Here is a 12,625-nt window from a genome sequence, read left to right as displayed (position 1 = left end):
AAGACACAAATTCCGCTATTTGTCTGACATTTTCATCACCTCATCTGCCGGACTACATCAAAATCAGACATCTGAGATTTCATGTCAAGAAGTTTCACCGTAGGCCAACACAATGTTATAACTGTTTCGAATATGGTCATGTGAAGGACTCCTGCAAAAGTCAGAAGATATGCTTCTTTTGTTCTCTCAGTCACGACCCTGAATCATGCTCTAACTCTAAGTTCTGCAAGCATTGTGGTGGTGATCACTCTCCGAATTCAAAAATATGCGTACTGTACTAGTTAGAGCAGGAAATCATTCCGCTTGCAGATAATGAGCATATTAGCTATGGAAGCGCTCAGCATCCGTTGTTGACGGCCCACAAACACCCTAGCTCCAAATTTTCAAGTATCGTCCAAGGGTTTTGATCCCATCGTTCTGACGGACAGTCCCCTCAACTTCCTCGCACTACTACTAGCAGCACTAAGCAGAATAACCCTTAGTCACCTGCTAAGCCTCTTCCAGCTTCTGGTGACAAGTCTTCTGTTGGTCTTCCAACTTCAGATTTGCATTCATCCCAAGCCCTTCGTGGTACTGGTGTTGTCTCTGGTAAGGGTCCCTCCTTTTCTCAGTCGTCCTCTGCCCAGTCATTGTCACCTCGTACTTCAATGGCCGTCAGTAAGTGGAGTGCGGTTGCTCCCTCTGTGGGGAAGCACTCTCGAGCAATGTCGTTGTCACCTCGTCCTTCAAAGTCAAGCAGAAAGCAAAGTTTGGTTGCTCCCTCTGTGAGGCAGCACTCTTGTACAACGAATGCAAAGGCTGACAATGACTTCACTTGTCCTCCCCATTCTAAGAGATCTCGGAACTGTTCTCCCCCTACGGATACTGGTGGTATTCCACTAACCAATAACTTCTCAAATCTTGATAAGGACTGTCCAGCCGACAACCATTCGATGGATGTCTCTCCTTTACCTTCTGTCTCTGACCCCCCTGTAGCATCTGAACAGTTGTCCATCCCCTCCTGAGGTGACAAAAACCTGTGTCTGTTTCGTCTGAAACTTCTAAGTTTCCAGTCACCAAATCTGATGCTGACAAGTCCGTGAGGAGCCGTCGTCTGTCATTGAACCGTGATACCGAACATGTGCCTTCATCTTCCCAACCACATAATGGAAAGGTTGGGGCTTCTGATGTTAGGAGGTAATGTTCCATTCTGACATCCTGCAATGGAATTGTAAGGGTCTTTACTCTAGGTCTGAGGAACTAAAAGTTCTGATGCATGACTTTGATCCAGGTATCGTTTGTCTCCAGGAGACCATGTTGGGCTCTGAGGTATACAATCCTGGATTGAATTATGTCTTTCACGGGTCTCCCCCTCCTCCAGGAAATAGGGCGCATGGGGGTGCAGCAATAATTGTTCACAGGTCCTTGCAGCTCTCTTCTGTTCAGTTGCAGACAACTCTCCAAGCTGTTGCTGTTACGGTTGTATTGGAATATTCGCTCACGATATGCTCCTTGTATCTTCCACCTGGTGGTGGTTTCAGTGAGCAGGACATTGAAGACTTAATCCGTCAGCTTCATGTCCCCATTCTCGTTCTTGGGGACTTTAATGCCCATAATCCACAAAGGGGTGGCACAATTTTGGATGCTGGTGGGAGGATTATAGGTGACATACTCCAATTGCATAATATCTCAGTTTACAATGATGGGTCTATGACTTACCACAATGTCTGTAGTGGAGATTCCTCCGCTATTGACTTGAACTTGTGTTCTCCCTCCATCCTTATGGATTATCATTGGTCAGTAAATCCTTTCCTGAATGGAAACGATCATTACCCAGTCCATTTAAAGTGTGTGAAAATGTCCCTGCTCATTCCTCTCCTAGGTGCAGGGGTCGGGAGGCTGATTGGTTGAATTATAAAAATGGTATACTTCTGGCTAGGCCTTTCGAGTCCTTCTCTAGTCACTTGGAAGCCTATGATTATTTTGTTGCTGCAATTATGGGCAGTGCCCGTGTGGCCATCCCTATGTCAAAAGGTAAACCGCATCGACCTGCGGTCCCCTGGTGGAATAAAACCTGTGCCATACTAAGGAAAATTACAAGGAAATGTTATCGGCGTTATAAGACCAGTGGCTCAGCTGCCACACACCAAATTTACCAACGTGCCATGGCAAAGCAGCATCACTACTTTCGAAAGGCTAAGCGGGACTCTTGGATATCTTACATCAACAGAATTAATTTCAAGACTGCCGCTAGGGTTATATGGAGGAAAATTAGGAAGCTTTCCGGCAAATTTATCCCATCTCCCAACCCGACACTGAAAATAGGTGGCGACCTCCTCACTGATCCTGGTGAGGTTAGGTGAAACCTTAGGGAGGCATTTTGTTGATGTCTCCAAGTCCTCTCTGATATCAGGGAATGGTATTCCTGCCATGCCTCTACCTTCTCCATCTTCTTGCAATGCTGCCTATAATGCTCCGTTCACACTTCGGGAACTGGAAGACGTTTTGTCATCGATTACCTCTACGTCTCCAGGTGAGGCCAACATCCTTTATTCAATGCTCACAAATTTGCCTGCTGTGGCTACGAAGTTCCTCCTAAAGATCATTAACAAAATTTGTGAAACTGACATTTTTCCTGCTAGTTGGAGAGTTTCCCTCATTATTCCCGTCAGCAAGCTAAACAGAAATCCCCTTTTGGCTACCACTTATAGGCCTATTGCACTAACCAGCTGTGTTTGTATGATGGAAAAGCTAGTTAATGCAAGGTTAGTGTGGTACTTATAATCTGAAAAGATGCTTTCTCCCTACCAGTTTGGGTTTCGGAAGAACCGTTCGAAACTAGAACCCCTCCTGATCCTCTCAAATAAAATCCAGCAAAGCTTTGCCAACCATTGTCAGACTATTGGGGTGTTCTTTGACCTTGAGAAGGCATACGACACAACCAGGCACACTAGTATTCTTCTTCAGCTGTCTCGATATGGCATAGAGGGAAATATGCTTCGTTTTATCCGCTCCTACTTGTTGGAACATTACATTAAGGTTTGTGTTGGAAATGTTGTATCCAGCCCTTATAAGCAAGAGGAGGGTGTTCCCCAAGGCAGCATTCTTAGCGTCACCTGTTTTGCTGTGGCTATCGATCAGATTTCCCGCTTCATGTTGGGCTTCCTGTATGCTGATGATGTGGCAATTTGTGTGTCTGGCTATGACGCATTCGAGATTAGTCATCACCTTCAAAAATCCATAAATACTATTTGTCGTTGGGTTGATGATAATGGTGTTTGCTTTTCACCTTCCAAGACTGTTGCAGTCAGCTTCACTAGAAGCATACGCAAGGAGGTTGTCCCACACTTAAAGTTAAACAATGACATCATCCCTTTTGAGAAGGAGGTTAAGTTTCTGGGCATGATCTTTGAGTCACGTCTCTCTTGGTCACAGCACATTGATTATCTGAAGCTTAAAGTCAAGAAATCATTGAATATCTTTAGGGTGGTCTCTGGTTTTGATTGGGGTGCTGATAGGAACTCCCTTCTCAGGCTCTACAACTCTTTGTGCCAGTCACAGATTGACTATGGTTGCCAAATTTATTCCTCTGCATGTAAGACTAAACTTCATAAGCTTGATGTGCTCCACAATACGGGTCTACGACTGTGCTCGGGTGCCTTCTCCACTTCCCCTGTGGAGAGTTTATATGTAGATACAGATCAGCTTCCTCTGGACTTATGTAGGCATGAGTTAGGGCTTCACTACATTGCGCGAATTAAGAGCAATCGCTACACCAATCCTTGTGTTGATGTTCTGCTGCAGTGTGACATGTCTAAGTTCTGTGGTCCAAGAGCCTCTATACCATTCCAGATTCGCATGTTACCCGTGGGTGGCGCATCGCTGAGGGAGCAAAAAATTGAACCAGTAAGCTACAGCAATCTCCCTTATTGGCTCATTCCGGAACCTAATGTGTGTCCCAAAACCATATGTAGGAAAACCTCTTCAGATGAAGAAACTAAATCAAAGTTTTTGCGCCATGACCTTCACCACAGGGACTCAGTAAAGTTGTATACTGATGGCTCAAAGTCACCCCTTGGTGTAGGCTGTGCTGTTGTCCATAAAGGGGGTGTACATCTTGGATGGCTTTCAAACAATGCCTCTGTTCTCACTGCTGAACTAACTGCAATGGAGAAGGCTCTTGAAGCGGCTTACTCAATGCCGAGAAAGACGTTTATAATATATTCAGACTCCTATGGAAGCTTGACCGCCATTAAGCAGTTTAATACATTCCACCCTATAATAAAGAAGATTCAGTCTTGGTTTTGGCACCTGGCTGCAAGGTATAAATTTGTTTCGTTCTGCTGGATACCGTCACATGTTGGTCTCTATTGGAAAGAGTTTGCTGATAAAGAGGCAAAATCAGCATGTTGTCTTCCTTCTGTTGGGTATAATAAGGTTCCCTATTCTGATTTGAAGACAGTTATCCATAACTTTGTTTGGTCTGAGTGGCAGGCGAGATGGGCTTTCCCCTCCCTGGCCAACAACTCGAAGTATAAAGAGATACAGCCTTCGGTCTATGCCTGGTCATCCTCTTCTCAGGCTTGTCGGGGTTTGGAGACGAGGTTGACTAGGCTGCGAATTGGCCATACGCGTTTGACTCATGGGTTCCTTTTGGACCGAGGGGTCCCACCTCAGTGTGACTTCTGTCATCTCACAATAACTTGCAGGCATATCTTATTGGACTGTCTGACCTATGCCCTTTCTCGGGTGAAATTTTTAACAAATAGGGGATCCCTATCAGTTGTTTTAGGTAACAGGGCAAATGTTTCTAGCCTTATGACGTTTTTAAAGGAGACAGGGCTATACTGCAAGCTGTGATTAGTGTTATAGTTATGTTTTAGGGCTTGCTGTCTATATCTGTTTTCATTTTACCAACGAATTTTAGTTGCATGATTATTGTGTAGCAGTTTTCTCTATTTGTATACTCATTCTTTTAAACTATCATCTTTCATATCTCACTCATCAAAGCGCTGAATGACCTCTCAGGTCCCAGTGCTTGGCCTTTGGCCTAAACTTCATACTCCATTCCATTCCATCTCAGGAGGAGTGGACTGTGTGGAGGAGCATGGACGTTGTCGGATGCGGCATAGTTGAAGGTTTATTTTGTGTATAATTAGATGTTTCATTAAGATTAACGGTTATGTTTGTATACGTTGTGTAGTATTGTCGGGACAAGGGATTAGCGAGGGGGTAATGTTGAGAAGCGGGATTTGCTAGATAGAAAGTACTGGAAGGTTTTTCAGTATTTCTCAGATTTTTCAGTTACAAGTCAGAGTTGCCAGTTAGCTTGCTATTTGTAAGCTGAGGTATTTTGTAAAGTTATGGAATACATTTTATGCTCCTTTTCTGTTTTTTTTTTTTTTTTTTTACATGATTGTTAAATAATGTAATTTTATCTCAGTTTGTATGCTAAATATTTAAGTCGTATGCAGTGTAAGAAAACTCTGGCATATTTTGGATGTCTCCGGGTTGGTAACTCTTGTAACAGTTGCTCCTTCGAGAGTCCACGAAAACTTTGAAAAAGTTGTAGATCAGTCTAGAGTATAGGAAGCTTATATAAGGATGGGGAAGAGACTAGAGCAATTTTAATCAGTTTTCAGTTCAGTTTGATTGAAGTTCAGTGTCAGTGCAGTGAATATTGTATAGCTCCGGTATTTGTGAAAATAGTGAAGTGAAGTTGGCAAGCATTAAGTGAAATTTCAGTGAAGATTGTATAGCTCCGGTACTTCTGAAAACAGTGTAATTAGCAAGCACTAAGTGTAATTATCTGGAAAATAAAGACAGTGAACTTTAGATGCCAGTGTTTATTTACAACACCTGAGCTGCTCTGTGTTGTTGTACACTGAAAGGCTGCCTCTAGGAAGAACAACTTACGGGGCAACGTCCTTCTGATAATGAACTACTGCTGCTGGAGCCTGTGGCAGTGTGGGATTGGGACGTAACACTATAAAAGTCTTCATTATCTCTCATTTTTTTATCTGCATTTCTCTTTTGCATGTTTTTGCATGTCACCAAATCAATGTATAAACTTGAATTTAGAATAGGGCCGTCCTGAGTCGACATCGTGATATCATGACTTAAAATGAACACCAGATTATAACGGTAGCGATACATGAATTTGCTAGACTTGTCACTGAACAGTTTATAATAACATTCCTACCATCGATATAACTGTATCAGATAATGTGATCAAATAAGAGCTTACATATTTCCAAATTGCCAAAACCATTTGAATCAATGGAGCATTAGGGAAATAAAGTGTCTGTTCCATTATTTAATTGGAAAAAGGATTACATTAATAAGGACGGTAGCACCCAGATGTGGCACCAGCTTCTAAAATGACTGTTGAGAGTATGCCTTTGATGTGTGTGTGTGTGTGTGTGTGTGTGTGTGTGTGTGTGTGTGTGTGTGTGTGTGTGTGTGTGTGTGTGTGTGTGTCACTATATCCTGAGTAACAGCATCTATCCATATATCTATCTATTGCCAGACGTCTTAATCCCATACGGGGTGGCCACAAACAAATTGCCTCCGCGTCACCTTGTCCCCTACCATTTCACTGCCTTGCTCCCAATTCACACACCCCTCTCTCATATACCTCTCCACTCCATCCCTCCATCTCATTCTTGGCCTTCCCCTCCCTCTCTCCCCCTCCTCCTCACTCACATACACTCTCCTCGTCATTCTGTCGCTCTCCATGCTCTCCACATGGCCAAACCACCTCAGTGTGTTTCTCCTAACGCTTCCTCTCACATCCACATCCATACCACAATGCTCCTTCACATCCTCATATGTCAGTCTCTCTCCATGTGACTCCACAGGCTTCTCTCAAATAACTCATTTCCACTGCTCTCACTCTTGACTTCTGTCCCTCCAACAACGTCCAAGCTTCACTTCCATATGTTAGAGTTGGTATCACAATACTGTCATGTAATAACTTCTTCACTTATATGCTCACTTCCCTGTTTCTTATCACTGCCTTCAAGGAACCAGCGACCTTTCTTCCTTGTTGTACCCTTTCAAGCACTTCATCCTCCAAACTTCCATCCTTACTCATCACTCTACCAAAGTACTTAAATGTACTCACATTTTCCATTTCCTCATCATTCAGCCTCACTGTACATTCACTGACTTCACCTCTCTTGAAGACCATGACTTTACTCTTCCCTAAATTCACCTTTAGATTCCGTTTCTTACACACACTCCCAAACTCCACCAAGCCTTGCAGCTCACCTTCGTCTTCACTTAAGAACACAGCATCATCTGCAAACAACAGTACATGGAGTTTCCAAACAATGCCCTCTCTCATTAGGGCCACTCCAACATCCACCGCCCTACCTTGTACCTATTTTATAACCCCATCCATATACAGACTGAACAACCATGGAGACATGACACATCCCTTTTTCAACCCAACCTTCAAATACAAAAACTCACTCAGTTCACTATCCACACGCACTGCAGCCTTACCACCCTCATACATGCTCTTCATAGCATTCAACAGCTTCCCGTCTACGCCAAATATTCTTAATACTTCCACAATTCTTGTCTATCCACCCTGTCATATACTTTCTCCAAATCCATGAAGGCTGCATACAACTTCTTTCCCTTCTCTGGAAACTTTTCCACTAAAGATAACAGCATGTGTAAAATAAATGCAGGCAATGATGAAAAGGCGGTGTGGTTCATCCTCACCCTGCCTGTGGAGAGCCAGAGGTAGCCACTGAGGGACTGGCTGAGGAAAGAAGCCAGAATGTGCATGGAGGCGCGGGAGTCTAGGAGGCGGGAGGAGGAGATGCTGGCTTGAATGTGGTAGAAGAATTGGTAAAGCAGAACCCCACAACACACAGACACCACCACACACACCCAGACCTTTGCTGGAATTGAAGTGTGAAGAGAATCTGGTGTATATAGGTGAACAAAAAAAATATTAATGAAGCTTGGAAACGAAATTTATAATTCAACACTATCACACAAAACACACCTCATACACCCACGCCTTCGTTGCAAGAAGTGTTTAATAGAAGGTAGTGTGTAAATGAAGACGACTGTGGTGGTCTGATTGCGGTAGAAAAGTAACAGAGCAAATCCCTGTTGCAGACAGACCCCACCTCACACACTCATATGTTCATTGCAATTGAAATTTAATAAGGTAATATGTAATAAAGAACTGGTATGCACATATAAATTGATGTAAAAATGTCATCCTTCGTATACATCACCAGACTTATAACAAATATCCACTGCATTTCAAGTACATCAATTTAAGTTTGCAGTAAAGGGGGTACCTGAGACTAGTTCATTTAAATATAATAATATAATGTGGCGCGGGATGAGATTTTGGGACTTAAATATAATAATATAATGTGGCGCAGGAAGAGATTCTGGGACATATTCTGTTTGTACAGGAAATAATAAAATGCAACTCAGTGGCCACTACAGATGTTTATTGCGATGACCTTATCTCTTCGAGGAATATCTTTGTTAGTTGTTCTGTATGCACAACCACCAGACCATGCTTCTTCAAATATCTGCTTCTCAAGCCCTTCCATCTTCGTCTTGGCCTTCCATGTTACTCAGGCGTGATAGGTCAAGACAAAGATGGGTGGATAAGATATGGGTGTGTGACCAAAAGATAAGGGGTGTCTGAATGTTTCACAGTCATGAATTGTCACCACTAAAAGCCGGCTGGTGAACCATCCTTAATTTTGTAAACACTGGAAAACAGTGGCCCACCCTCAGGGTCCATCACTTCGGAGAAGGATAATAATGTCATTCTCATCTGTTTTGCACACTTTGACTCATTCTGAAAATGTATGCTAAAACCGATGTTGAAACTGTGGACAACTAACTCACGCTTTGTGTGTTTTTGAATTGTTTATTTTGTCAAAGCAGTTGCTACTTGACTCATGCTGGAATATTCTGACTTGCTTTGGGATCGCCTACTTCGATTCACTTTGATATTAAGATGGAAATTTCTCACGCTGATTTACTTTGAATGTATGAAAGACTTTCCCACTTTGACTCACGCTGGAAATTCCTTCATTGATTTCATGTGGGTGTTTCCTACACTGGCCTGACGTTGCAGAGTCCTACACTGACTTAAGGTAACATTTCCTACACTGATTTGCACTGGGATTACATGCATGAACTTAAATATCATACAGAGTCTTACACTGGAATTATTAGCATTAACGTTAAATTTTGATGCATCGACCAACGCGTGGTGAAATCATGTAGTATGGGGGAGATATAGTAGTAGAATGGATATGGAAGATGTGTATATTGGCCAAGAAGAAAGGCGAAGTCCCAAAGTATTGGAAGTCAGGTTTAATAATTCCCATGTACAAAGGAAAAGGGGAGAAAGAAGTGTGGGGTAATCATAAGGGCATTTTTTCTCTGACTATAAGAGGAAAAGTATATGGCAGGGTACTTATTGACAAAGGGAAACCACAGAGGAACTAGCTGGAGAACAGGGAAATTTTCGGAACTGAAGAGGTTGTGTAGATCAGATATTCTTATGACTAGTGGAAAAGTTTCAAGAGAAGGGAAGGAATTTGTATGCGGATCTCGGGAAAGGCTATGGCAGAGCTGATAAACAAGGAATGTGGAAAATATTAAGAATATATGGAGTAAATGGGAAGTTGAATGCCGTAAAGAGTATGGGGATGCTAAGGTTGTACTACGTATGGACTGTGAACTGAGCGAATTTTTCTATCTGAATGTTGAATCAAAAAGGGGATGTGCCTGTCTCCATGACTGTTCAGTCTTTGTATGGATGGGGTTGTAAAACAGAAACAAGGTAGGACATGGATGCTGAAGCGGCCCTGATAAAAGAGGGCAGCTTGTGGAAACTTCCTGTTCTGTTGTTTGCAGATGATACTGTACTGTTAAGTGAAGACAAAGTAGAATTACAAGGTTTGGTGAATGATTGGGAGAATGTGTAATAAACGGAATGTAAAGGTGAATATAGGGAAGAGAAAAGTTATGGTCTTCGAGAGAGATGAAGACATCTTATGTACTGTGAGGTAAGATGATAAGGAAATGGAAAATGTGAATGCATTGGAGTACTTGGGTAGTATGAAAAGTAAGGATGGAAGTTTAGAGGATGAAGTGTTTGAAAGGGTACAACATGGAAGAAAGGTTGCTGGTTCCTTAAAAACAGTGATAAGAAAGATGGAAGTGTGCATGGGGTACAAAAGTTGCTGCAGGAGAGTATCGTGATACCAACTCTAACGTATGAAAATGAATCTTTGACGTTGTTGGAAGGACAGAAGTCAAGAGTTTTGGTGGAGATAAGTTACTTGAGAGGCGCATGTGGAGTTTCATGGAGAGACAGACTGCCAGAGGAGGAGGTGAAGGAGCGTTGTAGTGTGGGTGTCGATGTGACAGAAAGCGTTTGGAAAAATATACTGAGGTGGTTTGGCCATGTGGAGATGGTGGAGAGCGAGAGGATAGGAGAGAGTGTATGTCAAGGAGCTGGAGGGAGGGAGAGGGAGGAGAGGCCGAGGATGAGATGGGGGATGGAGTGGCGATGTATTTGAGAGAGGTGGGTGTGAACTGGGAGGAGGGCAGTGAAATGACGGAGGACGGGGCGACATTGAGGCGATTTGTTGTGGTGGCAACAGACAGATAGACTTATGTTGGAAATCTGTCATTGACTTACACTGGAATTTCTTGTACTGACTTACAATGAAAAATCTTACACTGTCAATCTGGAAAATTTCTACTATGACTTACACAAGAATTACCTAGCCTGACTTATGCTGTCATTGGGCTGAAATGGCCCATCTAACCCACTTTGGAAATACTGATTTGGCCTCATGTTGAGGCTGAATTACTTTAACACACGTGACTGGCAAGGAGTGCAGGAAAGTACTGTAAGATTTGCTGCTGAGAGTTAAAGATGGAAGGGGACAGATGAAATAGCTGCCGAGCTAGTGAATTTCAGAAGGGATTCGAGTTGCGGCACAACCCTCCCTATTGGTTTTGCTGCGATATCCTACTTTAACTCACGCTGGAAAGGAGTGAAGAGCTTCGGCCAGAGTGCACTCTGACTCTTGGCTGTGATGAAGCTGAGGGCCTCTATGTGGTACATCATGGTAGGATCCAGTGAATTTGCTCGCTCCTGGGTCATGGCTAGGCTTAAAGTGAAGTTTGCTCGTCCGAATTCAACATCACCCATTATCCCAGTCCAGTGGCCCTGATAGTGGACGAGACAGATAAAGAACGATGGGATTTATATATACATTTACTTTAACTTAGCCTAATATTGTCATGTCTTTGAGTGCTGATTTGTAACAGCAGATAACTACTGAAATATGGTGCTAGTGTTAATAAGGCAGGGGTAGGCGGTGGCTTTACCGGTAGAGAGGTGGCCTGCAGTCCTACTGGACCCAAGTTCAAATCCCCACTTGAGCAGAAAACAGTTTAAGGATTTGAATTCCATAAAATCAGACTATACTGATCTACCAAAAGACCCACTGACGTAAAAATACCCTCGCTAACACCAATACACTCATCCAGCATGAGACAGCCCTAGCATGTATTCAGAATGGACGGTGGGTGTTCACGCCAAAGTGGTGACATGTAGAGGTGTATGGTATGTAGGAGGACTACTGGGCCTTGGGAGCAGGTTGTGAAACCTATGCCCAGAGTTGGACACATAAAAATAATGGGTAGGTAGGTGTCACCAGTGTCCATAATGTGGATAATGTAGAGATTCGTTGCCATCAGTGTCGGGTAGAGTAGAGTAGAGTAGAGTACTGCTGCTGCCAAATGTAGCAGCTTAGGAGGCTGGGATGGTAGTTGTAGATTGGCGAGGCACCTATGTCGCCAGTATAGATTAATCTGGGCTGCTACCAATGTAAAGCGTCATAAGGCGTCGGATAGCGTGGATGTTGTGTATTTGTGGGTTTTCATTTCTCTAGTCCCGAGGTAGGTCTTTCTCGGTGTCACTCCCACCTCTGTCTATCTTGTATCATAAGTGAAGGTGAGGTAGAGATACTTTGGGAATAAGAGGATTTATTGTGACACAGTTATACTGTTCACTGCCTACCCTTACACTTGAGCGATGGACAGAGTGACATGCCCAACTGCTTGTCAGAGTGACAGCTAATCTCTTACTGGCTGCCAACCTCCTTCTCTACTCAGCCTCCTTCTTTCCTCAGTCTCCTACTTCTGATTTGTGGGTAAATATTAGTGCCTGTTTTCCATCTGGCTGACATGTGTGTGTGTATGTGTGTGTGTATAGAGTCTAGCATACATCCGTCACGTGGCTAACTGGCTTCCGTGAGTTACATTATGTGTTTGACATGCATCATGTGTCTGACACTCTTGGTAGTCTGGGCTAGTGAATGTTTGTGTTTCTGTTCCTGATGCACCAGACATATGCACCTGCTTATTACATTTTGTGCTGTGTTCATATTAATGCCTATATAATGCTCAGTCATGCCAAACTGTCATACCTACGACCTCTCTTTGTAATACAATCTATACAGTGTACAGGAATATGTTACAAGCATATTTATGTACTTATCAAACATTTAAGTTAAATGCTAATGTAAATACATGGTATTCGTCATAATATCGTAAAATTGAATGTAGT

At 43.0% G+C, this 12,625-nt stretch overlaps 1 protein-coding gene across 1 annotated transcript; it reads left to right on the top strand.

The window, feature by feature from the left end:
* The first annotated feature begins 1,179 nt into the window (after window positions 1-1,179).
* LOC145401650 (uncharacterized) lies at window positions 1,180-7,738 on the top strand. Its single transcript, XM_080273841.1, has 3 exons — window positions 1,180-1,308; window positions 2,791-4,657; window positions 7,680-7,738. The coding sequence occupies exons 1-3, from the start codon at window positions 1,180-1,182 to the stop codon at window positions 7,736-7,738; spliced, it is 2,055 nt and encodes a 684-aa protein (XP_080129967.1).
* Window positions 7,739-12,625: the final 4,887 nt, after the last annotated feature.

The sequence above is a fragment of the Coenobita brevimanus genome, chromosome 56, assembly GCF_032717465.1.
Source record: "Coenobita brevimanus isolate Jiangsu-jjx chromosome 56, ASM3271746v2, whole genome shotgun sequence".
Classification (NCBI taxonomy): domain Eukaryota; kingdom Metazoa; phylum Arthropoda; class Malacostraca; order Decapoda; family Coenobitidae; genus Coenobita; species Coenobita brevimanus.
This window is presented reverse-complemented; position numbering and strand designations above follow the sequence as displayed.

Coding starts and splice junctions, on each gene's coding strand:
- LOC145401650 (XM_080273841.1), top strand. CDS start 1,180: ATGTTCCATTCTGACATCCTGCAATGGAATTGTAAGGGTCTTTACTCT. Junction 1,309..2,790: donor AGACCATGTTGGGCTCTGAG/GTATACAATCCT, acceptor TCTCCCTACCAG/TTTGGGTTTCGGAAGAACCG. Junction 4,658..7,679: donor CCGAGGGGTCCCACCTCAGT/GTGACTTCTGTC, acceptor AAATAAATGCAG/GCAATGATGAAAAGGCGGTG.